We start from the raw sequence: 24,021 nt of genomic DNA, 5'->3' as shown, positions 1-24,021 counted from the left end.
TAATTGTCCTGTCACATCCACACATAGTATCCAGCCTAAAAGGCAAAACGTCAAACGGCACAGCTGAGAGAAAGTGTTTCACACTCCCACAAAAAATCAGTTTACCAACAAGTAAACTTAGGTACAGAGGGAGGGCCAGCACTTGTGGACCAAGAATGGAAATGCCAGACTGAGCCTTGGTGCGACGAAGTCTTGGCTAGCTAATGACATTTCTTCCTCGATAGTCTCTCATGAGTGTCAGAAGTTTAACGACGTATGGACGTGGCCCGTCCTTTCAGAAGCCCCGCCTTCCCCCGAAGCCCCGCCCTCTTTGAGGAGCCGTGTCAGGATGCCGAGGAGGCGCTGCTGGACGTCGGCGCCCTGCCTCTCCTCCTCCTGCTCCTCCCCTTCGTCCTTCTCCCCCCGGTCGATCACGGAGCACTCCTGCACCGCCTTCTGCAGCTCCACCTGCAGGGGGAGCCCCGCCTTGGCCCCCAGCAGGGTGGGGGAGAACCAGGGGCGGAATATCTTCTCACAGATTACCTGGAGGAGGAGAGGAGAGTGGGAGGCGGAGAGAGGGGCGGAGGAGAGGAGAGGAGGGGAGGGGACAGGGAGGTGGAGGTTAACCATTGTCATCATGACCTCTCTCATCCTCTGTCATTATCACAGTTATTAGCACGTTATAATTAGACATTTATTTATTACACTAACGTTTGAAGTCATCGGGACATCAGAACCCATCTGCCACTTTGACCCCTCGCCCCTCCCCACCTGCTTCCTCCCCTCCTCACTCCATCTCTGATCCATCACCACTAGAAATACAAAGCCCTCCATTGTCGTTGCACGTCAGCAGGTGTAATGGAGTGAGCAAGGGGTCACCAGGGATCAGCATGGGTCACCAGGAGCCGCGGTAAGTGATTCGGAGGTCTCCGTATCCTAGAAGACACCTGAGGCCTTCAGACCGTCAACGTGGCTGTCTAGAGGAACTACCCTGTCTGCTTTTCTCTTCCCTCCTCTCCTCCTCTCTTCTCACCCACTCTTCTCCTCTTTCTCCTCTCGTCAACATCGACCTGGTCTGTCTGGGAACCGTTCCGTCCTCTCCTTGTCAGTCTGCTCTACAGCATCCGAATACCGGTGACAACCAGTCGTGCCAGCCTGTCTATTGGTCGTCCCATATCTACCGTACCTCAAAGACCAGGTGCTGAGTTGTGGTTGGTGTGTTGGTCTGATGGCGATGATGGTGAGGAGGTCATTGTCATCCAACCTGACCCTTTAGCCATCCCCTCCTCTCCTCTCCTGTTACCATTGTGTTGCAGAACCCTCATGTGTTCCATGGGCCTCCAGGTTCGTCTCTCAGGGGCCAGGTGCTGAGTTGCCAGGATGGTGATGATATTGACCGGTCTATATCGGCCCGGCCTTTGAGTGTCCAGTTACCATTGTCTTTCAGAGAGCTCTTATCTAGGAGACGAAGAGGGGTTCTCAGACCGATGGCTTTCTGGAGGTGGTGACAGTGGGAGAAACTCTAGCTACCAGAGGGGATCGAACCCCAGTGTCCTCCGCAACAAGTCCAAGCCTCTATCATTAGACCAAAAACAGGCCCGTGTGGGCCTCATCATGAGAGTGGTTCCAGACCTCCTCCTCCTCCTCCTCCTCCTCCTCTACAGTTTGTGTGTGTGTGTGTGTGTGTGTGTGTGTGTGTGTGTGTGTGTGTGTGTGTGTGTGTGTGTGTGTGTGTGTGTGTGTGTGTGTGTGTGTGTGTGTGGTATAAGTGCCCTCCAAGTGTCCTCCATGTTGTTATTGTAAGATATTAACATTCCCTCGCTGGTGCTGACTGTGTAATTAAAATCTAAGAGTAATCACCTGGAGAGACATCAATTCTGAGCCACCGTCGCCTAGTCTGCCATCTATCAACAACAGGTTGGCAGTGGGGCGTTCAGAAACAAGACTGATGGCAGTCTTACGCAATACAAGCCCCAGAGTCTATCATTATACCAAACTGACATGTTTGAAATCAAAGAGGGAAAGCACTACCTCTGCTCTATGGATAAATAGCCATGTCCCTCTGCTGTGTTCCGCATGCCGGCTGCTGTTTCTCCGGCGGGCACGCACCTGTTCTCAGCCATTTTACTAGCCTTCAAATCACCTCGAGCTCCAAACTGTAGCGTTACCTGTCCCAAAGTCCCTGTGGCAAGGTTCTGAACCACCTCTGCGCCCGGCCCTGTGGCGTGTGGCGTACCTGCAGGTTCTGAACCACCTCTGCGCCCGGCCCTGTGGCGTGTGGCGTACCTGCAGGTTCTGAACCACCTCTGCGCCCAGGCCCTGTGGCGTGTAGCGTACCTGCAGGTTCTGAACCACCTCTGCGCCCGGCCCTGTGGCGTGTAGCGTACCTGCAGGTTCTGAACCACCTCTGCGCCCGGCCCTGTGGCGTGTAGCGTACCTGCAGGTTGCTGTTCCTGCGGCGGCGGCTGCAGCGCTTCCTCCTCAGGTCGCAGCGCGACACGCAGTCAAAGAAGTTGCAGTCGTCATGGCTACTGCAGTTCTGATCCAGCAGGTCTCTCATCTTGGGCTCGAAGAACGCCATGTCCACATCAATCGCCACCACCTGAGGGAGAGACCACGGGGACAGAGACGGGGGTCAGGGGATCTCTTTATTTAACACATGCAGGGTAACGCTTCATTTTACCGCCCAGTTTTACAAAAAGCTATTTCTAGCTTTTTCTTGTTTTATGCAATTATGTACCTGTACATAAGAACAAAGAATGTATCTTCTTACAGTATGTCACTGGGCAACAGTGGGCTGACACACTTTGACTACTTAGATAAAACAAGAAGTAGTTACTAGATAAATACTGTTCCTATTTATTTACCTGGTATTTACCTAATAATTAAATTATATAAAACCAGGCAGTAAAATAAACCATTACATACTGGAGAAGAGAGAGTATCTCACCTCATTATTATTTAACACAGAGAGACATTTGAGAGTTTGACTTTATTTGTAGAAATTAAGCAGATATAGAATTTTGAATATACAATAACAATAACAATATAGAATTTTGCAGAATCTGAATTCTGTTTATAATAATATAATGGGGGGGGCTTCCAGAATTGCTCATTGGTCTTTTTGAAGAAACTGTTCAGGCTGCTAGATATCTGACTTTTTTTTAAATTATAAATAATTAATATTTCTATCTTACGTTTTCTCTCTTCCAATGTGCAATTAAGGTGGATACTTTTTGTTAATACCGAGTGTTCTATAACAAAAATACGAGCTGTAAAGCTATCATATTTTTACATCTTGATGTCCGTGCTCTGTTTTTCACTGAAGAGCTGGGATGGGAGGCTTATACTCTCTTATGTTCCTCTCCCTTGATTTATCACAGTGAAACATGCAGCCTGGCGCACCATGAACACAGTTAGAATACAGTATATACATACCATATTGCACAGAAAAACTCACTAACTTAATAAACTATTGAAATAGAGAGGCAATTACAACAAACATGTGGGGCTTTCTTCTACTCTATGGAAGTCCCAGCCTGTGACTTTCCTTTAAATGACTCTGTCTGTGTTTCCAGAGTTATCAAATGAGCCCAGATGATTTATTTGAGCTTGGGTGCACTCGGTGATAATAAATGAATTCAGACTGTGTAAGATCTGAACGCCAGCCAAAAACATCACTGCAAATCGAAATGTGTCTCTTTCCCTCGCCATGATTCCGCAAAATAAACACACTTAATGATTAGGCCTACCAGATGTAGCCCCTAATGACATAGGCAGAGAATAACATAGCATGTTTATGTTTTTCACTTCAAAAGATTAGGCCTGTTCCGTTTGGCTAGGTCATACTGTTGCCTGCTAAAATCCATGGGTTAGAACAAGAGAGCTCAGTAATAAGGAATAATAATCCATCTCTCACGCCAACGCCAACGGCAACATGATAAGGTATCAATTACATCGCTTTCTCCATGTAGGGAATGGGAAAAACGGCCATCTCATTCTGTGCACGAGCAAGCGATATAATGTCCGCTCGAGCCTCTTTAAAACCGAGCTGAGCTGTGGAATGTAAATTGGCCGGCGCTACATCCACCAAGTGGCTCCTGAAATGACTCATACTTTTATTGTTCAAACAGAACTTATTAATCTTTCAGAATTCGGTTTCGCCTCATTTTTATGATAACATTCTGATAATACGGTGCCAGTCTGAGAGATAACATAGGCCTAATATAATTTGTCACAAACATGCATTTGCTTTTTATAATTCAAATTTATATTTCTCTATTTCTCTGAAGAACAGGCTAGAATATATTTATGTGACATTTCTGTCTGTGTTTTAAATCAGCTTTCCAGCAACACTAGTCTACATTAATCACTAGTTTCTACTTTAAAGGAATGCAGTAGCAATTTTTCCTCCCTCAGCCACAAGCAGTGTGCACAGATCCAAACAAGTAGGGTTGTGTGTGTGTGTGTGTGTGTGTGTGCGTGTGCATGTGTGTGTGTGTGTGTGTGTGTGTGTGTGCGTGTGTGTGTGTGTGTGTGAGAGAGAGAGAGTGCGTGCGTGCGTGCGTGCGTGCATGTGCGCACACACATACTCCGCTCACCGTGAGGTCCTTCCGGATGGCGAAGTTCTCGGGCTTGATGTCACACAGGTGCAGTCTGTGCGTGAAGTCGTTCTCAAAGTGCCAGACCATGTCCAGGAAGCTGAGCGCGATCCTGTGGACCATCTCCCTGCTGCTCCACCCCCCTCCAGGCCCAGGACCAGCCCCAGGCTTGGGGCCTCCAGAGAGGGGGCCTCCCCCGGCCTGCGCTGCCCCAGGCAGGGCCACCTCCTCCAGGGGGAAAATGTTCTGATCCCAGGCGTGTCCGGCCCACAGGTACTCCAGGGCGTAGAAGTGTCCGCAGGAGCCTGTAACCTTGGCGACATGCGGGGAGAGGTCCTGGAGGATGCGCAGGAGGGTATACTCTTCCTGCTGGAGGAGGGACCACAGGGAGGCCAGCTCTGCCCGCCCGTATGAAAGCACGCCGGCGCCACCGCCTCCTCCTTCAGCTCCTCCTTCAACCCCTCCTCTTCCTCCTCCTCCTCCTCCTCCTCCTTCTCCTCCTCCCAGCCCCTGAGCCTGGCCCCACAGCCTTGCCAGTGATGAATTACCAACCTGGAGAGGAGATAGTGGAGATGTATATTATTATATGAATAATATAATAATAATAATAACAACAATAATAATAATAACAACAACAACAGCAACCACAACAACAACAACTATAATAATAATAATAATAATAATAATAATATGATATTTACCTATATACTACTCTTATTACTACTACTACTACTACTACTACTACTACTACTACTGCTACTACTACTACTAATAATAATAATAATATAAACCAACAATAACAATAGGATTTTGCATATTTACCTCTATAATAGTTTTAATATGAGATACATATATACAGTATACATATTTAATAAATATTATACAACATATGAACCTCCAGTCCCAGGGAGTTGCGTATCTCCAGGGTCGCGTAGAACACCACGTCCAGAGGAGAGAGCTCTTCTCCAGGCTCCTGGTACTCCAGCAGCCCCAGGTGCTCGTAGGAGGAGAAGTTCTCCAGCTTGGACTTGAGAACCACAGGGGAGCCGTTCCACCGTGCCTCAATCACCTTCTTGCCGTTCTCGTAGTAGAGGCAACGCTGGTAGGAGATGCGGCCACGCACACACAGGTCCTCACACATGTCACCTGTCAGAGAGCCCTCCCTGTACTCCTCGCACTGGAGGGCACACACACACACACACACACACATATGTTAGCACAGACACACACACAGACACACATACGCACACAGAGAGGGGAGGGAAGAAAGCAATCAATGAAAGTAGTTCATGTCCCCACTAATTCTATAAAAATGCTCCACAAACCTAGATAGAACCCTTTCAGGTCAGTATAGGTGCTGTTAAGAACCAGTGCTGTTTGTAAGGGTTTCAGACTCAACATGAGTTGAAATATGCTGCTCTACAGTATATAAGCCTAGGTTTTCAGATGGTTCGGAAGATCACCAATGGCCTCATTATTTTGACCAGTTAAAAGACATGAAAACAGCCCCTCATGTTACTGGGCTATAGGGAATCTCTCTCTCTCTCTCTCTCTCTCTCTCTCTCCTTCTCCCTCTTACAGTATAGTGAAACAATGAAGAAATCTTTTTTTCTCTTGTTCTCCAAACCACAAGAGTAGTCTTGTAATTCGATGTGTGCGGCTTATTTCTCAGCTGCAGCCAGCTAATGAGGTTCACATCTGCCTTCAACACCAAAGTGAGGGTGAGGGTGATTCATCAAAACGTGTGTGTGTGTGTGTGTGTGTGTGTGTGTGTGTGTGTGTGTGTGTGTGTGTGTGTGAGTGTGAGGTTAGGTATAATCAGTGTTACCGTGGAGATGTTCAGCACCTACATTCCTCTAAGTAAACAGCTGTCAGCCAATCAGTCTGGACGGCTCACCAACACTCCAGACTGCATAAGGGTGGAGACTGGACGCTAATGGTCTGTGACCTGTGTATTTCTCTAGCGGTGTGTTTGTTCTAAAAGCACTGGTCACACAAGTAAACATTTCTTTTCCCAGGGACTCCAATGCCTACTTCTTAAACACCTCTCCTCACTTTTCCACTTCTCCTCCTCTCCTCACTTCTCCTCTCCCCCTCTCCTCCTCTTCTCTCAGACAGACAGACTGTCAGACAGAGAGACAAGGCATACCATTGAAGAGGCCCTATCACATAGCTGGAACACTCATTGCTCCAGATGAAAGACTTAAGTGCCTCTTCTTATCTGTGGTTCTGGTTGGGGCTGGAGGGGAAGGGGGCGGTGGTCATTTGTCGTCGTCACCCCCCCCGCCCTCCCAGCCCCCCACCATCCCCTTCCTCTTGTAATTATCCCTGGGGGCCTGAGCTATCTATCCTCAGCACCGGGAACTGGCCTGGTCTGCCTGGTCCAGATATCTAACCCTGTCACTCCTTCTACCGCTCTACCTCTCTCAGCTCCCTCTGTCTCTCTCTCTCTACCCCCCCTCTCTCTTTCTCTCTCTACCACCCTGCCTCTAGCTGAACAGACCAGGTGTTTCTCTTTCTCTTCTCTTTCTTCCGCGTGCCTGCCAAGTTCCACACATCCGTTTGAATCCCCTAGGTTTCCTGGGCCAGCATCGCAGAACCCCACAGCTGTTCACAGCTTCTGTTCTCATGTCGACTTTCCCAGCGAGGGGTCTCTGCAAGTCCCCCCCCCCCTCGTCACTCAGCCCAGACCTGATGTCTGGATGTGGTTTATACGGTATACTCTGTGTGTGTGTGTGTGTGTGTGTGTGTGTGTGTGTGTGTAAGTGTGTGTGTTTGTGTGTGTGTGTGTGTGTGTGTGTGAGTGTGTGTGTGTGTAAGTGTTTTTATATGTACTGTATGTTTGTTTGATGTGTAGACAGCCCAATGTTAAAAATGTGTCAGTGTGCTAGTGTGTTTGTGTATATGTGTGTGTGTGTGTTTATACATTTAACTGATGTGACGACAGATGTTAGTAGTGTGTGTGTGTGTGTGTGTGTGTGTGTGTGAGTGTGTGTGTGTGTGTGTAAGTGTCTTTATATGTATGTTTGTTTGAAGTGTAGACAGCCCAATGTTAAAAATGTGTCAGTGTGTTAGTGTGTTTGTGTATGTGTGTGTGTGTGTTTGTGTGTTTATACATTTAACTGATGTGACGACAGATGTTAATAGTGTGTGTGTGTGTGTTTGTGTGAGTGTGCGTGCATGCGTGCATGCGCGATTTTGTATGCTCTCCAAATCAACAAAGCTTCAACTGGAAACCATAATTCAGGCTGTTAGCAATAGTAATTATAATACTGTTTGGAGAGGCCAAGTTTTAGTGCAACAATACAACTACAATATCAACAAACACTGGCAACCCTCTCTTGTTCGTCTGGCACAGAACTAGGTAACGAATGGCATGAATACACATTCTGGCACGGGAAAAGCTCCAGACTGAAGCGTAAAGTATGAGCTGGCAGGCTACAGTACATGATGACAACAAACGGGCGACAAAATGAGACCGATTCTTTTTTCAAACGAATGATTTTGTTTTGCTTTTTTTTCTCCTTTCATATCTCCTGCAAAAGTCAGTATAAGGGCCTGAATGAACAAAGCAACAGAACTCCTGGAGAGGTCTTTTGTTTCTAAAACAGGGGTTCTCAATCTTTTGTAACTTGAGGCCCACTTTTGATTGTAAAGAAAAAAAATCTGAGGATCACCTTCCCAAATACATGAGAAAGAAAACATAAGTCTGAAGTTTGCATCCGAGGGAACATTCGCTAGCTACTTTAGCTGAACACATTTGTCTCAACACCAATGGATGTGATTGGCGTTGTGATATTCAAACGTAACTGGTTATTGAAATTATGATTTTAACTAGACGTTTTTTTATTTATATGTGCATTCCTGAATACATTTAGATATAAAAATAACTGGCTTTGTAAAATACCAAACTTTATTTTATTTTATTTTATTCTTTATTTTCTTTGGCGGGAGGCTACCACTGCCTCCACAGCCCACTGGTTAGAATGCCTGTTCTAAAAGAACCCTGTTGTAAAGCTCTGCTACAGTACATTAACCTTAAACGGCCCAACAAAACCCATAATGACATTCCAGTGTGTGTGTGTGTGTGTGTGTGTGTGTGTGTGTGCGCGCGCGCGTTTAGCCCCAAGTACGATAAATGTTTGAATGCATTTGCTTTTCATAAGACAATATAATATATATCTTATATACTGTAGTTGAATATGTGGCCTAGGGCAGAGGAACAGGACTGATTCCATATGTCTAGCCATCTCGTGTATCTTGTTATTCATGATGAGTTCCTGAACTCCAGGCCGGTTTCTGCAGGAGGTCAGAGGTCAAAGCAGGATGAGGTCAGGGCAGAAAGGACGCTTTCTAGGAATTCAAGTCAAAATGAATGACCAAGCTAGGGAATAGAGAGAAGAGGAGGAGAGGAGAGGAGAGGAGAGGAGAGGAGAGGAGAGGAGAGGAGAGGAGAGGAGAGGAGAGGAGAGGAGAGGAGAGGAGAGGAGAGGAGAGGAGAGGAGAGCTAGGGAATAGAGAGAAGAGGAGGAGAGGAGAGGAGAGGAGAGGAGAGGAGAGGAGAGGAGAGGAGAGGAGAGGAGAGGAGAGGAGAGCTAGGGAATAGAGAGAAGAGGAGGAGAGGAGAGGAGAGGAGAGGAGAGGAGAGGAGAGGAGAGGAGAGGAGAGGAGAGGAGAGGAGAGGAGAGGAGAGGAGAGGAGAGGAGAGGAGAGGAGAGCTAGTGGAGATGTGGAGGAGTGGAGGGGAGAGTGGAGAAGAGGTGGAGGAGAGGGCTGAGAACTAATTTCAGTATTGGCATCTCTGGAATGTCCTGCTACAGTGGTCTTCCATCTTAGGTTTCCTTCTTTTCCTCTTTCTCTCTCTCTCTCTCTTGTCCTTTACATCCCCCTCTCTCTTTCTCTCTGTCTCTCTCACTCACTCACACACACACACACACACACACAGAAACTCTGCTCCCTCTCTCACACACAATACAAGAGAATCAAGTCAGAGCTGAACTCCCCTTGCTCCTCATGTCTCCACAGACAACAGCATAAACACATGTACTTTAACCCCACATAACACACAGTCTTCCCCTAACCTCAACCCTAACCTCAACCCTAACCTTTACCCTAACCCCAACCCTGACCAGCTGGGAACAGTGGAAGACGGCTCTCCTCTCGCTGGGGGCCAAACGTTTTGAACTATGTGAACCGTCAACACTATAATCGCTGGTATTGTGTTGGGTGTGGATGTAGCGTTCAGTGGAGTGGACCTCAGTGGGCTGCTTCATTCTTTGACCGAGGAGGACCAGGGACATTGTTGGATAATGAGTTGACGGAGGCTGAGGCTGGGTGGGCTTCTTTTTACGAGAGGTCGAAGGTCACAGAGACGCTCCCACAGACACACAGTAGAGGAGCTGTACTGTACTGAGTACAGTTACCACGGAGACAGAACAATTGGCTGCTTGTTGCATGGTACGACAGCATTTTATTAAGTCATTAGTCATACTTCCAATGACAGAATGCCAGCTGTCACCATATTAACTTGTATAATATTTCTATGACAGTGTTGTGTGTAGATGTGGTTGGTTTCCTCTGGTGGGTTTGAGTGGCTGATTCTCACATTAATATTTTATGACTGTCAGTCAATGAGTAAAAAGGCAAAAGAGCTGTGGGCACATCCAACCTTAGTAGGCCAGGTGCTGGATCTTGGACTACATACGTGAGAAGAGAGGAAAGATCCGCACACTGATTTTGGTGCGTTCACTCTCCAAACAGTGTAGCCTACATTGATGTAAGCCTATGCATTGCACTTTGATAAGTCCGTATTATCTTTTTTGTATCTGTTTTTTGTATGTTTTTTGTATCTGTATCTAGATTGATGTATATTGGCTATTCATAATGTCATTATTATGTGTTTATATATTTGCAGCCTCTAACTGCACCTTTTAGCCTAATTGACTGGCAGATGATGTCAGATGTGATGTCACAGGCTCTCAGCCTATATACTGTATACCTGCTACCTGTCATTTGAAGCTTTGAAGTTGCCTGATGAAGACCTAAGGGTCAAAACGTATAATAATAATAATAATAATAATTAAAAGCAGTTACAGGTTGAAGTACATAGGTCTAGTGCCATGGACTTAAACTCCATAACTGAAGGAAGGACCTCAAGTTTTAGAGTCTGTTGTAAGGTATTCCAAGTATAAGGAGCATCATGGAAACCAGGCCAGGTCCAGCCTGGCTTATTACATTACATTACATTACAGTCAATTAGCAGACGCTTTTATCAAAAGCGACTAACAATAATTGCATTTAACGTAGGAAAAGCCAATGTACTACTACTTGCCAGAACTCACAAGTGCATCCTCTTTCTAAAACAAGTGACTAAGAGCATAATCTAGTGCTGAAGGCAAAGTGCAAGAATAGCAATCTAAAGTACAGTGCAATACAATACAATAAAATACAATAAGTGCTTAGGAGGGAGGATTGTTGTAGTACTTCTTGAAGAGATGAGTTTTGAGCCTCACTGTCCTGTCCTGACATCAGTGGGCAGTTCATTCCTCCACTGCGGGGCCAGGACAGAGAAGAGCCGTGACCGTGTCGATCGACCGCAGGGGCCTCGGAGTGACGGGGCAACCAGCCGCCCCAAGGTAGCAGAGCGTAGCGGTCGGGAGGGGGTGTAGGGTTTGACCATGGCCTGGAGGTAGGAGGGGGCTGTTCCTTTCATTGCCCTGTAATCTTGTCCAGATTGAGCTTGAGGTGATGTGTCGTCATCCACTCCGGGATGTCAGCCAAGCACCCAGCTATGCGTGTCTCCACTTGTGTATCAGAAGGGGGAAATGACAGGACCAGTTGGGTGTCATTGGCATAGCGGTGATAGGAGAAGCCATGCGAGCGAATGACAGAGCCCAGAGATGTAGTCTAGTGGGAAAACAGGAGAGGACCCAGGACAGACCCTTGTGGAACCCCTGTAGTCAGACTACGCGGTTCCGATATCGACCCTCAGGTAGGATGCAAACAGGGAGTATGCAGAGCCAGCGACGCCTTTCTCCTCGAGGGTGGAGAGGAGGGTCTGGTGGTCTACCGTATCAAATGCTGCTGACAGGTCTAGGAGTATCAGGACAGAGGAGAGAGAGTTCGCTCTCGAGGCATGGAGTGACTCCGTCACTGCATGGAGGGCGGTCTCTGTCGAGTGGCCAGCCTTGAACCCGGACTGGTGGGGATCTAGGAGTATGTGCGTGGCTGGCTTGTTTCTGTTCAGGACTGGTAGGACAGAAGCTAGTCATGCCACTGAAATAACTGTGTATTGAAATGACATGAAATTATGTCTGATAAATTAAGATAGGTCTTGTCGCCTGGACACATCAGTTCCAATGCTTCCGATGCTCAGTCTGCACAATAAGAGTGAGATAGCCAGTTAGCTCATGAGCTCACAACAACTAGCAGCAGCTTCCATAACATTAATGGTAGTTGTCAGTGGCTAAAGCAGTTACACTGATGATTCCTGTAACATTAGCTATTTTGCTGCAATTGGTTCAACTTCTGTTTCTGGACAAAGTTAAGGGAATAACCCAGATAACACAAGGCTAGCGGACCTACAGCGGGTCCCCGATGGACAAGTTGGCGGACCTCCGGCGGAATATAACACAAGGCTAGCGGACCTACAGCGGGTCCCAGATGAATGCTCCACCACCATTCCACTGGTAGTTAATTGTCTATATCCTCGGCCCATTGGCCGTGGGGTCCATGGCGTGGTGGCGAGACTCCACCCCCTCGCATCAGAGCAGTTCGGGTGTAGTGCAGTTACTTGCGGGCAATCTCCATACACCCACTGGTGAAAACCGTGGGTCTCTCAGTTCATGTTCATGGCATGGATAATGGCATGGTGGCGAGACTCTGCCCACTTGGGTCAGAGCTTATTAAGCGCAGAACAGTGACCTCTGGGCAATCTCCTTGCACCCACTGGCGAAGACCGTGGGTCTCTAGCCCACTCAGGGGCTGAGTTGTGGGATCCGTGGCGTGGATAGTGGCGTGATGGCGAGACTCCGCCCTCTCGGGTCAGAGCTGGTCGTGGACAGTGTACCTCTCTCCGGGCCACCCACCTGCCCCCACCAGTGAAGACCCTGTGTCTCTAGCCCTAGAAAACCGTAAATGCTCTTGTGGTAGCAACATAGAACTGCAGGTCAACAACGGGGCAGAGGCAGCCAGGGAGGAAGCCAGGGAGTGACAACTACTGGACATTTGCTATTCTAGGTGCGCTGGCTTACAGCCACGCACAAAAAGCAGTCCTTCCAAGTTCAGAAAGCACTCGAGGAACCCTGAGAACAAGCCGAACATTAGATCGGGTCTGGTAGGTGCCAAGGCTCCAGTCCAACAGAGACAAGATGTACTGTAAGGTGGAAGTTTACCAATAATGGCTTTGAAAATAAACAAATACCAGTGATAGTTACGCCTTAGAGAAAGAGATAGCCAGCCCACCTAATGATGATAAACAGCACAGTGGTGAGTGTCATATCTACTGTATCACCCGTAATAAATCTTAGGGCGGAGTAGTAGACAGAGTCCAAGGGTTTCAAGGTTGTCATGGAAGCATGTCTATAGATATTGTCACCATAGTCTAATACTGATAGAAAAACAGCTTGAACAATTCTTTTCCTACTGAACATAGGAAAGAGAACGGTCTCTGCCGCAGCTTTAGAGGCTAAATTATCCACATGAAACTTGAAAAAGTTTATCATCCAACCACAAGCCAAGATATTTGTACTCAGTGACTCTTTCAATATGCAGGCTATTAGCAGTTGAAATGTGGAGTCGATCATAATCAATAGTCCTGGCTCTAGAGAACAACATAAACTTAGATTTGTTAGGATTTAGGACTAGTTTAAGATTGGTGAGAGCTTCTTGTAGTACATTAAAAGCAAGCCGCAAATTAACAATGGCTTCCTGAACAGTATCCGCAATACAGTAGACAACTGTAACATCAGCATATAAATGAACATGGCAGCCAGTTAGTGTAGAGACAATATCATTAATATAAATGGTGAAAAGGACAGGACCCAACACTAATCCCAGGGGCACACCTTTAGCTAGAGACAGGAAATCAGATTGCATGTTACCCGATTTTACACACTGACACCTTGATAACAGATAATCCTGAAACCAGTCATAAGCATCTCCATCCAAACCAATACTGGATAGTCTGTTTAAAAGCAGCTGGTGATCGACTGTATCAAATACTTTTAAAAGATCTACAAAGAGGGCAGCACAGTGCTTCCTGTTGTCTGTTGAGGACTTAAAACTGAATGACTTGAAAGAAATGATTTTAATTGGTTATTTACCAAGATCTCCAGACCTTTGGCAAGGCATGGTAACCTTGACGAAAGTTGTCCATCTTATCCCTATCACCTTCTTTGTGCAAAGGGACCACCTGAGCAGATTTCCAAACTTTAACTATACCAGATGCAATGGAGAGATAACAAATGTATGACAATGGCTCACCAATGACTTGGACTGCCAGTTTTATAAAAAATGAATCTAGATTGTCCTCACCAGTAGAACACGTAGGATCTATGGACTGGAAGATTCCTAGAGTTTTGCTGGGTGTAAAGGGCTGAAAGGAGAAATGAGAGACATGTTCCGAAGTGGGAATGCAACCAGACTCAGCGTCCAGGGGAGCCAGCCCAGTATACAACCTATCAATTAAGCTCCCTGCCTCAGAGAAGTGTTTATTAAAAGCAAGGCACATTTCATTTGGATCAGAGATCACACGATCCTCCACATTAATGCACAAGGGCAGTGAGCTAAAGGATTTGTTTTTAGTTAGGTTGACTGCACCCCGGAATTCAGCTGGGTTTGAATATGAGTTAGAGACTAAATCCAAGACGTAATCAGATTTAGCTTTCTTTACAGCTGTTGTACATTTATTTCTGTTCTTCTATTGCAACTTCTATTGTTCTATTGCAACAGCGGTGGTGTTAGAAATGTATGAATGTGTTTTAATGTAAACAGTATTGTTAATTTCCCCATGGACGTACACACTCGCAACCATGATTTGAATTCCTATTCATCTCTCCCTGGCTCTCCTCTCCTCCCTTCTCTCTGGTCTCACCATCTGCTTCTATGTGCATGAATAAAGGAATAAAAAGCAAATGCCCTGCTAAACCCTGGAGCCCGCCCACACACACACACACACACACACACACACACACACACACACACACACACACACACACACACACACACACACACACACACACACACACCCTGTAGAAGACAGCTATTAAAGGTGTGCAGTGAAAAGCTAGAGGGTTATTCAAACTAACAAAAGGTGCCAGAGACACACCCTTTTCACAGACATTCAGTTTGTTGTCTTAGAGTATCTGGTAACTCTAAATATTTCATGGGAGGTCTATTATTATAGTCAATCAAAGGATCTGTGCATGTGTGTGTGTGCATGTGTGTGTGTGCGTGTGTGTGTGTGTGTGTGTGTGTGTGTGTGTGTGTGTGTGGGGGAGGGAGGACGGGTGTGTTCAAGTTGTAGCTCGGGGGCTTGCAGCCTACTTAAACCTGTCAAAACTTTCTCTACACAGAACGGAGCACACACACCTCTCACGCACACACACACACACACACACACACACACACACACACACACACACACACACACACAGGTATCTCTATCCTATGTACAGTAGATGTTATAGACTACACGGTGGCTGTTATCTCCCAGCAGAACAGGCGCTCCAGTCTTTGTTGTTGATAAGTTTGCTTCTCTCTGATCAGGTTTTGGAAGGTCTGTTCTACATAGCAGATCAAATGGATGCCAGGATTCACCAGAATGTTTTGGAGATCAACTAAGTCGATCTGTGAACTGCATCACTGGACAAAGGCCAGCTGATATTTAACTATTCCTTTTGAAGCTCTCACACTACGCACACACACGCACACGCACACACACATATACACACACACACACACACACACACACACACATACACACAGCTGGAGACATGCTTGAATGCGAATCAGGAAAGTGTGTCAGTATTTGGACAGTGTGAGTCATAACGCTACTCTGCCAGAGACCAGTATGGGGCGTCAAATGCTTCATCAAGGTTAAACTCTGGTGTGTGTGTGTGGGGGGGGGGGGGGGGGGAGGGGGGGACTCTTGTCCTCTCGACCTCAGCTGACCCGGCTGAGCAGTAAACGATTGGTCAGCCTGACCCTAACCAGACTCCTGGGTCCAGCCAACCTCTTGACCCTGTCCCTGCGCCAGAGCAGGGTACATTCTGGGTAGACAAACCCGCTGTCTGACTAACTGTCAGACCTGTAGCCCTGGGTGACCTGCCAAGTCGTAAGTTTCAAACCCCAACTGCCGTCTCTCTCTCTCTTTCTCTCTTTCTCTCTCTGTCTTCCTTACTCTCTCTCTCTCTCTCTCTCTCTCAAATTCAATTCTGTTTCAATTCAATAGGCTTTATCGGCACGAAAGACCATTGTAAATTAAAGCAATATGAGATATATATCCCTCTCTCTCTCTCTCTCTTTCTCTCTGGGCATGTGGCCATACCAGGTAAGTCTAGTCTATCATTGTCTGGTGATAGATGATGCTTGTGCAGGATCTTACCTGTGCAACACTAAACACTGGGCTGTTAGTCACCATTACAGTGGCATGTCTAACCTGGATATGAACCTACGGAGTTGGCCTCAATCCATTATGAGTTAAGCTGGGTTCACACTGCTGAGCTGTTTTTTTATAGAATGTCTGTTTTGAAACAACATTCTCAGCTCTAAAACTCTAAAAAGATGTGCGTGTTGAATCTTTAAAGCAGGGTTCGTCGTAGCAACTGTAACCAGATTCTAGTTTTAGAAGTCTTTCAAGATTTGACATGCATGATCTTGAAATGTTTTGAAACAATTGGATTTTGTTCTAAAGCTGCTTGAATCTGTCTTGGCTGTGGTATGGGAACCATTTAAGATCAGTGCTCTTCAAATATTGGATTGAGGCAGTCTCCCCTCTGTGATTACTCTCACAAACCCGTGCTTCTCAGTTTTCAGTTTCTCAGTGTTCAGTGTTGCTGCACACACCTTTCCTCTCTAGTGTTTATTCCTCTAGCCAAAGGATTGTTCCCTCCCTGTGCTAGCTAATAAAATGTTAAAGTTAAGATGCTGTTTGACACATAGAGACAGTGAGGTCCTGACCAGGAACCAAACAGTCTGCATTCTCTCGTGACATTGTTTTGAGATCTCTGACAAGTTCACGGGGGAAACATTTAAGCGTTACCCCCACCTGTCCCCTCAGGGTGAAGAGGCCACTCTCAGCCTAACCACAAAAGCAATCAGGGTTCCAACTACGTTATATGCAATAAATTAATGTAACAGTTCATGTCATTTGGATTAATGGTCTCAACCTCTCTTGTCTCCAAGGCAGTCTGTATCTCAGGCAGCATTTTAAAGAAATTACATTTGACTGTTTTGATACACAAGATCACCATAGGTAAATTATTTTATGGCAATTCAAGTGGACTTTATTTGTTTCTTTTATAAATGACTGCGTTATCAAATTAAAGCTAAACCTCTCCAGTGAAAGACACTTCACTAAACACACTGATTGTTTCATTGAGCATAAAAATGGAAACTTGCTTATTGCCTATGATATTCATATTGTAATACTTAGAAATGATAAATCAAAATGTCAAAACATCCTCGCTGGCTATTTTACAAACAAAACAGACCAGTATACAATACTCTCCAGAAAAAACACACACACACACACACACACACACACACACACACACACAAACAAACACAAACACACAAACACACCCTCGCTGTCTGGTGTAGTTAAAGGTTGGTGTAATTATGGCTAACAGGGGGCTTGAACTGTCACTGCCTTTTCATTTAATTATAAGCATCTGAGAAGCTGTTCTACCAGTCTATTTCCCAATTCTGCTATATTTGTACTGTACTGTACTCTATGTCTTTATGTGTCTTTTAACCTTGTAGTGGGACCAGGGACCAATAAGTTCCCCTGGAACAAATATAAAGTTGAAAGGACTTCAATTGGAAAAGCTGAAGGATTTCAATTGGAAGTGCTTCAGTTCTCTTCTATTTCCTGTGCTATTGGACTCCATGAGTTATGAGTCTGCCTTGTTAAGTGACTGGCTGAAACGTGGTTTCAACACACACTCATGATAGAGTGTAATCCTCTGGTTCAAAGAGAGCTTTTATACCACTAAGAACTCCAGCGCCTAGTTCCAGGAAGAGAGGAGGAGAGAGCCTTTGTTCCAGCAACAAGAGCCCCTCCAGACCAGAGAGACTAGAGAGACCAGTGCCTGCTCTGGCCTCCTCCAACCTCTCCCACTCTGCTCTGACCTCCTCCAACCTCTCCCACTCTGCTCTGACCTCCTCCAGCCTCTCCCACTCTGCTCTGGCCTCCTCCGACCTCTCCCACTCTGCTCTGGCCTCCTCCAGCCTCTCCCACTCTGCTCTGGCCTCCTCCAGCCTCTCCCACTCTGCTCTGGCCTCCTCCGACCTCTCCCACTCGGCTCTGGCCTCCTCCAGCCTCTCCCACTCTGCTCTGGCCTCCTCCAGCCTCTCCCACTCTGCTCTGGCCTCCCCCAACCTCTCCCACTCTGCTCTGGCCTCCTCCAGCCTCTCCCACTCTGCTCTGGCCTCCTCCGACCTCTCCCACTCTGCTCTGGCCTCCTCCAGCCTCTCCCACTCTGCTCTGGCCTCCTCCGACCTCTCCCACTCTGCTCTGGCCTCCCCCAACCTCTCTCACTCTGCTCTTTGTGTTTGGTGCTACTTTTAAAAAGGTGCATTTCAATAAAACACTGGAACGTAATCTTAAGACTTTTTATCATTGAGTGGATATATCCACCATAGAATTCTTATGGCTTGTTTTCCTCTAGCGTCTCTGTTCTCCATCTCTGCAGTCACACTGCTCACGCTAGCACTTCATATCTGGAGCTAAAACACATGCCCTGTGGGAAATCGACAGTATGAGTATGAGGCAGCGAGTATTGTTGTTTCATTATCTCCAGCGGATTCACGTGAGGCATTGTTAAATATGTTATCCTTTAAATGAATATGCAGGGCAGGAGAAAAACACTGGTATTCAGGTGAGAGAGGGAGAGAAAGAGAAAGGGAGATGATGACAGAGATGGTCCTTTAGACTTCTGGGTACAGTAAACTGCCTAATGTCTTGTGGGATTTCTAGCCGTTCAGAGAACAAGGGTAAATATTTTCTTGGGTTGGATTTGATTTTAAACGTCACAAGTGTAGCTTCTCTAATCCACATGGGATGGGAGAGACATCATTTTTGTTATTTAGCAGCTGTTGGATAAAGAAGCTACAATTTGAGCTTTTATCCTTATCAGTTTCTCTCTTACACTTACACACACACACACACACACACACACACACACACACAATCTCTCTCTTTCTCTCATTCTCACATACACACATACTGTACACACACACCCATCATCATTCACACAAACTACTGTATCCTGTCCTTCTAAGAGCACTACTGCAGTAAACAGACCAGTAAAGAGGAGTAGAGCTGTGGTAGTTATGACTTCATCAGATGTACCAACCAATTAAATAAAACTGTCTAATCAGTAACCAGATAGAGAACTAACTCTGAGGTAAAGTAGTTTGATGGATAAATCAATTTTTTCTGCCTGTTTTCCCTTTCTAATGCATAGCCCTTTTGGAAAAGCATTTTGTATACTCTGTCCCACTGCCAAGCACATCCAAAAGGAACAGAACTGTTTCTCGTCTCCCTACCAACACTGGAACATCAGCAACACCAATGCAAAGTTCAACTTTTCTACAAAGCTGTAAAGGATCCTCTACAGAAACCTGTAGAGGGCAAAGCACGATGATCAGATAACTCTAGCACAGTAGCACAAATGTCAAGCGGGTCAAGTTGCTGTTCGAGTCTATCCAGATTTCTAGTCATCAGATAACTCTGGTCCAGTAACATTTAGAGAGAGAGTAGTGGTGCCTACCAGTCTGTTTAGGATCCTCCTGCTCTTGTCGTCGGAGCAGTAGTCAGACAGGAGGGTCCGGTGGACCAGCACCAGGCCATTGAGCAGGACCCAGGACCCGAACCAGAGCAGGGCGAAGACCAGGGTGCTCCTCCGGCAGAGCCTCAGGCCCAGCCAGCGCAGGACGCAGCCCCCGCGCACCCCCGCGCGCCCAGGACCACCCATGGTCCTACGCAGCCTAAACATGGATCCCCAGCCACGAATCCAGATCCCCTCCGAGCCCAGATCCAGTCCAAAAATCCTTGGATCCTGGGCCGTCACACGTCGCAAGCTTAGTCCCGTTCCTCGTCCCCCTGGGCACTGGATTCCCAAACTTGAGCCCCAAAGCCAGACCCAGGATCCAGATCCAGTTCGTACCCACCAGATCCTGGCCCCTCCGACCGAACTGGAATCCCCTCTTCTGGAAGTCCCTCCAACTGAGTGCTCTGGCCTCCCCGCAACCCGGAACAGGTTCGTGACCCAGACGCAGACCCACCAAGACCTGGACCCCGTGTTTGAAACCCCTCCCTGGGGCTGGGAACCTCTCTGGCTCCTCTCAGGGCTGGGAGCTGCTGCTGGTGTCGGTGCTGGGGTCCTTAGCCTGCTGTGTCTGGGTACGTGGTGGAAGTAGCCATGTGGTGGTGGTGGTGGTGGTGGCGGAGGGGAGCTGAGCCGCTGCTGTTGCCTGTGATGTGGGGCTCTGCCCCGGGAGCGCAGAGCTCCGGTTTCCCCTGCTGCTGCTCCCTGCCTCTCCCTCGCCCTCCAGCGTGATCACCATGCTGCCTCTCGCTCCCCCTCGCTGGCTGGCTGCTGCTGGTCCAGAGTCCCCGCTGGGCTGTGTGTGTGTGTGTGTGTGTGTGTGTGTGTGTGTGTGTGTGTGTGTGTGTGCGTGTGCGTGTGCGTGTGCGTGTGTCAGGCTCAGATGTATGATGAGCTCAGCCCCGTTCTGCTTCCTTCCTCCTCAAGTCTCCCTGTTTCCACTGTGTGTGTGTGTGTGTGTGTGTGTGTGTGTGTGTGTGTGTGTGTGTGTGTGTGTGTGTGTGTGTGTGTGTGCATGTGTGTGAATGAGTGTTTGGTATGTGTGTGTGTGCGTGCGTGCGTGCGTGCATGAATAAGTGGTGTGGGTGTGTGTGTGTGTGTGTTGTGTGCATGTGTGAATGAGTGTTGTGCATGTGTGCGTGCGTGTGTGTGTGTGTGCGTGCGTGTTGATTGAGCAGCAGAGAGAGAGAGCACAGCCAGCCTGCTCCTCTGAGCCAGTCCTCTCAGTACAATATCATCCTGGAGTCTCCCCTGCAGTTCTTCTCTCCTCCCCTTTACTTTCTCTCCCTCTCTCTCTCTCCCTCTCTCTCTCCTTCTCCCTCTACCCCTACTATTTTATCTCCAGCTCTCTGTCTCATCCCCCCCTCTATATCCCTCTCTCCCTCCCTTCCTTCCTCTCTCTCTTTCTCTCATTCACTCTCTCTCTCTCCATTCTTTCTCTCTCTTGCACGCCCTCCCGTTCCCTTTTGGGTCGCCAGGACAACACTCTTTACCCTGGTTACAACGACAGCCAAGACTTCGCTGAGACAGAGTCCCCTCAGTGCCGAGAAAGCACTGCCAAATGTCTCTCCCTCTCTCTGTATCTCTTACTCCCTCTCTCTCACACACTCTTTTTTTCTCTCTCTCTCTCCATCACTCTCCCTCCCCCTTATCGGTTTATCTCTCTCTTCCTCTCCCTCTCTCACACACTTTCTCTCACTCTTTCTCCCTCACTCTCTCTCTCTCTAACCCTTTCTATCTTATCTGTTCCTCTGACTTTCTTTCCCTCCTCTCTCTATCTCTCTCTCTCTCTCTCTCTCTCTCTCTCTCTCTGTCTATCGTCTCTGAATTATTCAGTAAGCTCATAAACCCTCCCAGCTTCTCCAGAATTGTTGGTTATTGCCCTATTTTTAAATGGTGCAACAAAAAAAAGTTAGATAAAATTTGGCGGTTGTGAATAAGTCTGTAGTTTGATGCAGGTGATTATAAGTGAGGCGCTTCAGAAATAACAGGCTATATAGACTAGATGTTTGCACTTTCTAAGTTTAATCTCTCTCTCTCTTTCTCTCTCTCTCCCTCTCCCTCTCACCCCTCCTGTCTGATTGTCTGAGTAGTCTATAGTGCCCAGAATTCTTAATGACCTGTATGGAACAGATCGAGCCCTGGCTGCCAGCCTTGCCAGGCGATCTGAATATTTAAACATTTACTGGGGAATTTTGATTCATTTTAATTGCCAATTAAACAGTCCGGTGTAGGCTACTTCAGTTTGTCTCATTGATCTGACGCATGCTACACTTTAATCGCGAATCGCTGCATGAGCAAATATTTTAAATTGGGTGCGCCAATCATTACCTTTCCCTAACCTTGAAACTGAACATTTACATATAATTTGGGGGAAATGTCATTGGCTAAAAGTGTTTGATTGGCAATAGGAACATTGTGAGGAGGCAATTTGACATTAAGTGCGTATAGCCTATGGAGATCAATTAGCCTGAACATTATCTTTCTCAGCAAGCATGCGACAGTGTTTTTGTATTTCACATAACTGTCCCTTTGATACCCTCAACTGTGAAAATTGCGGGAAAATAAGTAGTGTGTATTGGTAGCCTATTATCTCAAATTCATAAATCGGACGGTTATTTATTTTGATTGCTCAATCCATCTCCCAGTCCAGACAATTCTCATATCAACAAACATGTGTTGCAGGGACACCTAGTGGTTATACGTAGGCCTACAACAACACAAGCTGTCATAATAAGCTCTGCCATCATGGCCCAAGTCTATATTTTATTTAGAAAACATCAGCTTGCTAACAATGTTATATGAATCTACACTCTGGATGTGTGTAGAGGTTGGGCTGAAGGCTAAAGAGAGAAGTCAGTCTACGTTCCTCTTTATTTACCAGCTGCTGTCCTCAGGAGGGCGCCACACTTCAACACAACTGTTAGTGTATAAACGTTGTAGCGGCAATCTTAGTTTGGACACAGTATAGCACTAAAACTTTTTGACTTTATATATTATAAGCAGATGAGACGACATTCTCTTTTACAACAACGTCAGCTAACTTTCAGACACTTAAAGAAACATTTCATCAATATTATAGCCTCTCTGGCAGCTTGCCAAATGTGTGCTGCACTACAACATATCCAGGGAGGGTGGGTAGACGCTAGGCTTTAGTTCAGGGGGCTAACACTGTCTTCACTGATGATGGCAACTTCAGGCTGTCGATCCAGGTTCCATTCCCTGTCAGTTATAACAGAAACAGATCAGTAAAAGGCATTAAGATATTGCTATTTTCACGTGTGCGGGCACACGAACACACAAACTCTCTCTCTCAATGTACACAAACACATTAACAGAGAAAAAGAGCACAGACATGTAGTAAGAACACACGCACGCACATACTGTACTGGTATTCTGAGAACCATGACTCAGACATTCGGGTCCACTTCCTCCCCAGCTGACTACCCTGCCTCTGAGTGTCTGTGACACCAGCTGTGCATGCCACACCAAGCCCTAGGCTACACACACACACCTGCTTGTACACACACACACACACACACACACACATGCAGACATACAGTGCAAAATATCTTTCCATATGCACACTCGCTTGCGTGAGCACACATACACACACACACACACTAGGGCTGCACAATTAATCGTGAATTAATCGAAATCGCGATTATGACCTCCGCAATTAACTAATCGCAAAAGGCCGCAATTAATGTGATTAATAATTTTGCTTTGAATTGAGTGTGCTAGGACTACATGGACGAATCACAGGTGCTTATGCTGTCTGACCAATCACATGCGTTCCCGCTGAGTGCGCTGTGCGCAGCATTTTCACTGAGAAGACAGATAGCAGGTCAAGACAAGTGTCACAAGACTACCCGCAGCCGTGAGTAGTGAAAAAATGAGCAAAAACGAGGTCAGTGAGTTAGTAGCAAGAAAGGGATCAACGTCTGTGATTTGAGAGCATTTTGGTTATTATATATTAATATTATATATTAAATATTAATCGCAATTATTAATCGCAATTACCATTTTGAAGCAAATAATCGCAATTATTATCTTTTGTCATAATCGTGCAGCCCTAACACACACACACACACACATCCTGTTGCTCACATGTAAACTGAGTGTGTTGCTACAGTGTGTGTAATGTCTGAGGCCTCACATACAGGCTATGAATAGAGCGTACCCAGTCATTCCCAGACTGGACTGCCGGGCTAGACCAGGCCAGGTCTCTATTGTTAGATCCCCACAGCTCTAAGAACAGAACGCCTGGCTCAGCAGCTGCTGTGATTAATAGGAGTGGTTGAGATGGGTGGGTTAGTGGGAGTGAAGGGGTAGGAGGGTTAAGGGGGCAGGGTGAGGGGCGTTGCCCCGCTAACATAGTGCTTCTG

At 46.7% G+C, this 24,021-nt stretch overlaps 1 protein-coding gene across 1 annotated transcript; it reads right to left on the bottom strand.

Moving 5' to 3' along the window:
- Positions 1–237: 237 nt before the first annotated feature.
- dipk1c (divergent protein kinase domain 1C) lies at positions 238–19,801 on the bottom strand (the record flags this gene model as incomplete). The annotated part of the gene is made up of 5 exons (XM_084461591.1): positions 238–522; positions 2,417–2,581; positions 4,581–5,096; positions 5,476–5,757; positions 19,577–19,801. 5 exons carry the CDS (start codon positions 19,799–19,801, stop codon positions 238–240), a joined length of 1,473 nt encoding a protein of 490 aa, XP_084317717.1.
- Positions 19,802–24,021: the final 4,220 nt, after the last annotated feature.

This window comes from Borostomias antarcticus (genome assembly GCF_949987555.1).
Source record: "Borostomias antarcticus genome assembly, chromosome: 2".
NCBI classification, from domain to species: domain Eukaryota; kingdom Metazoa; phylum Chordata; class Actinopteri; order Stomiiformes; family Stomiidae; genus Borostomias; species Borostomias antarcticus.
The sequence above is the reverse complement of the archived record's forward strand: the minus strand, read 5'-3'. Positions and strand labels throughout refer to the sequence as shown.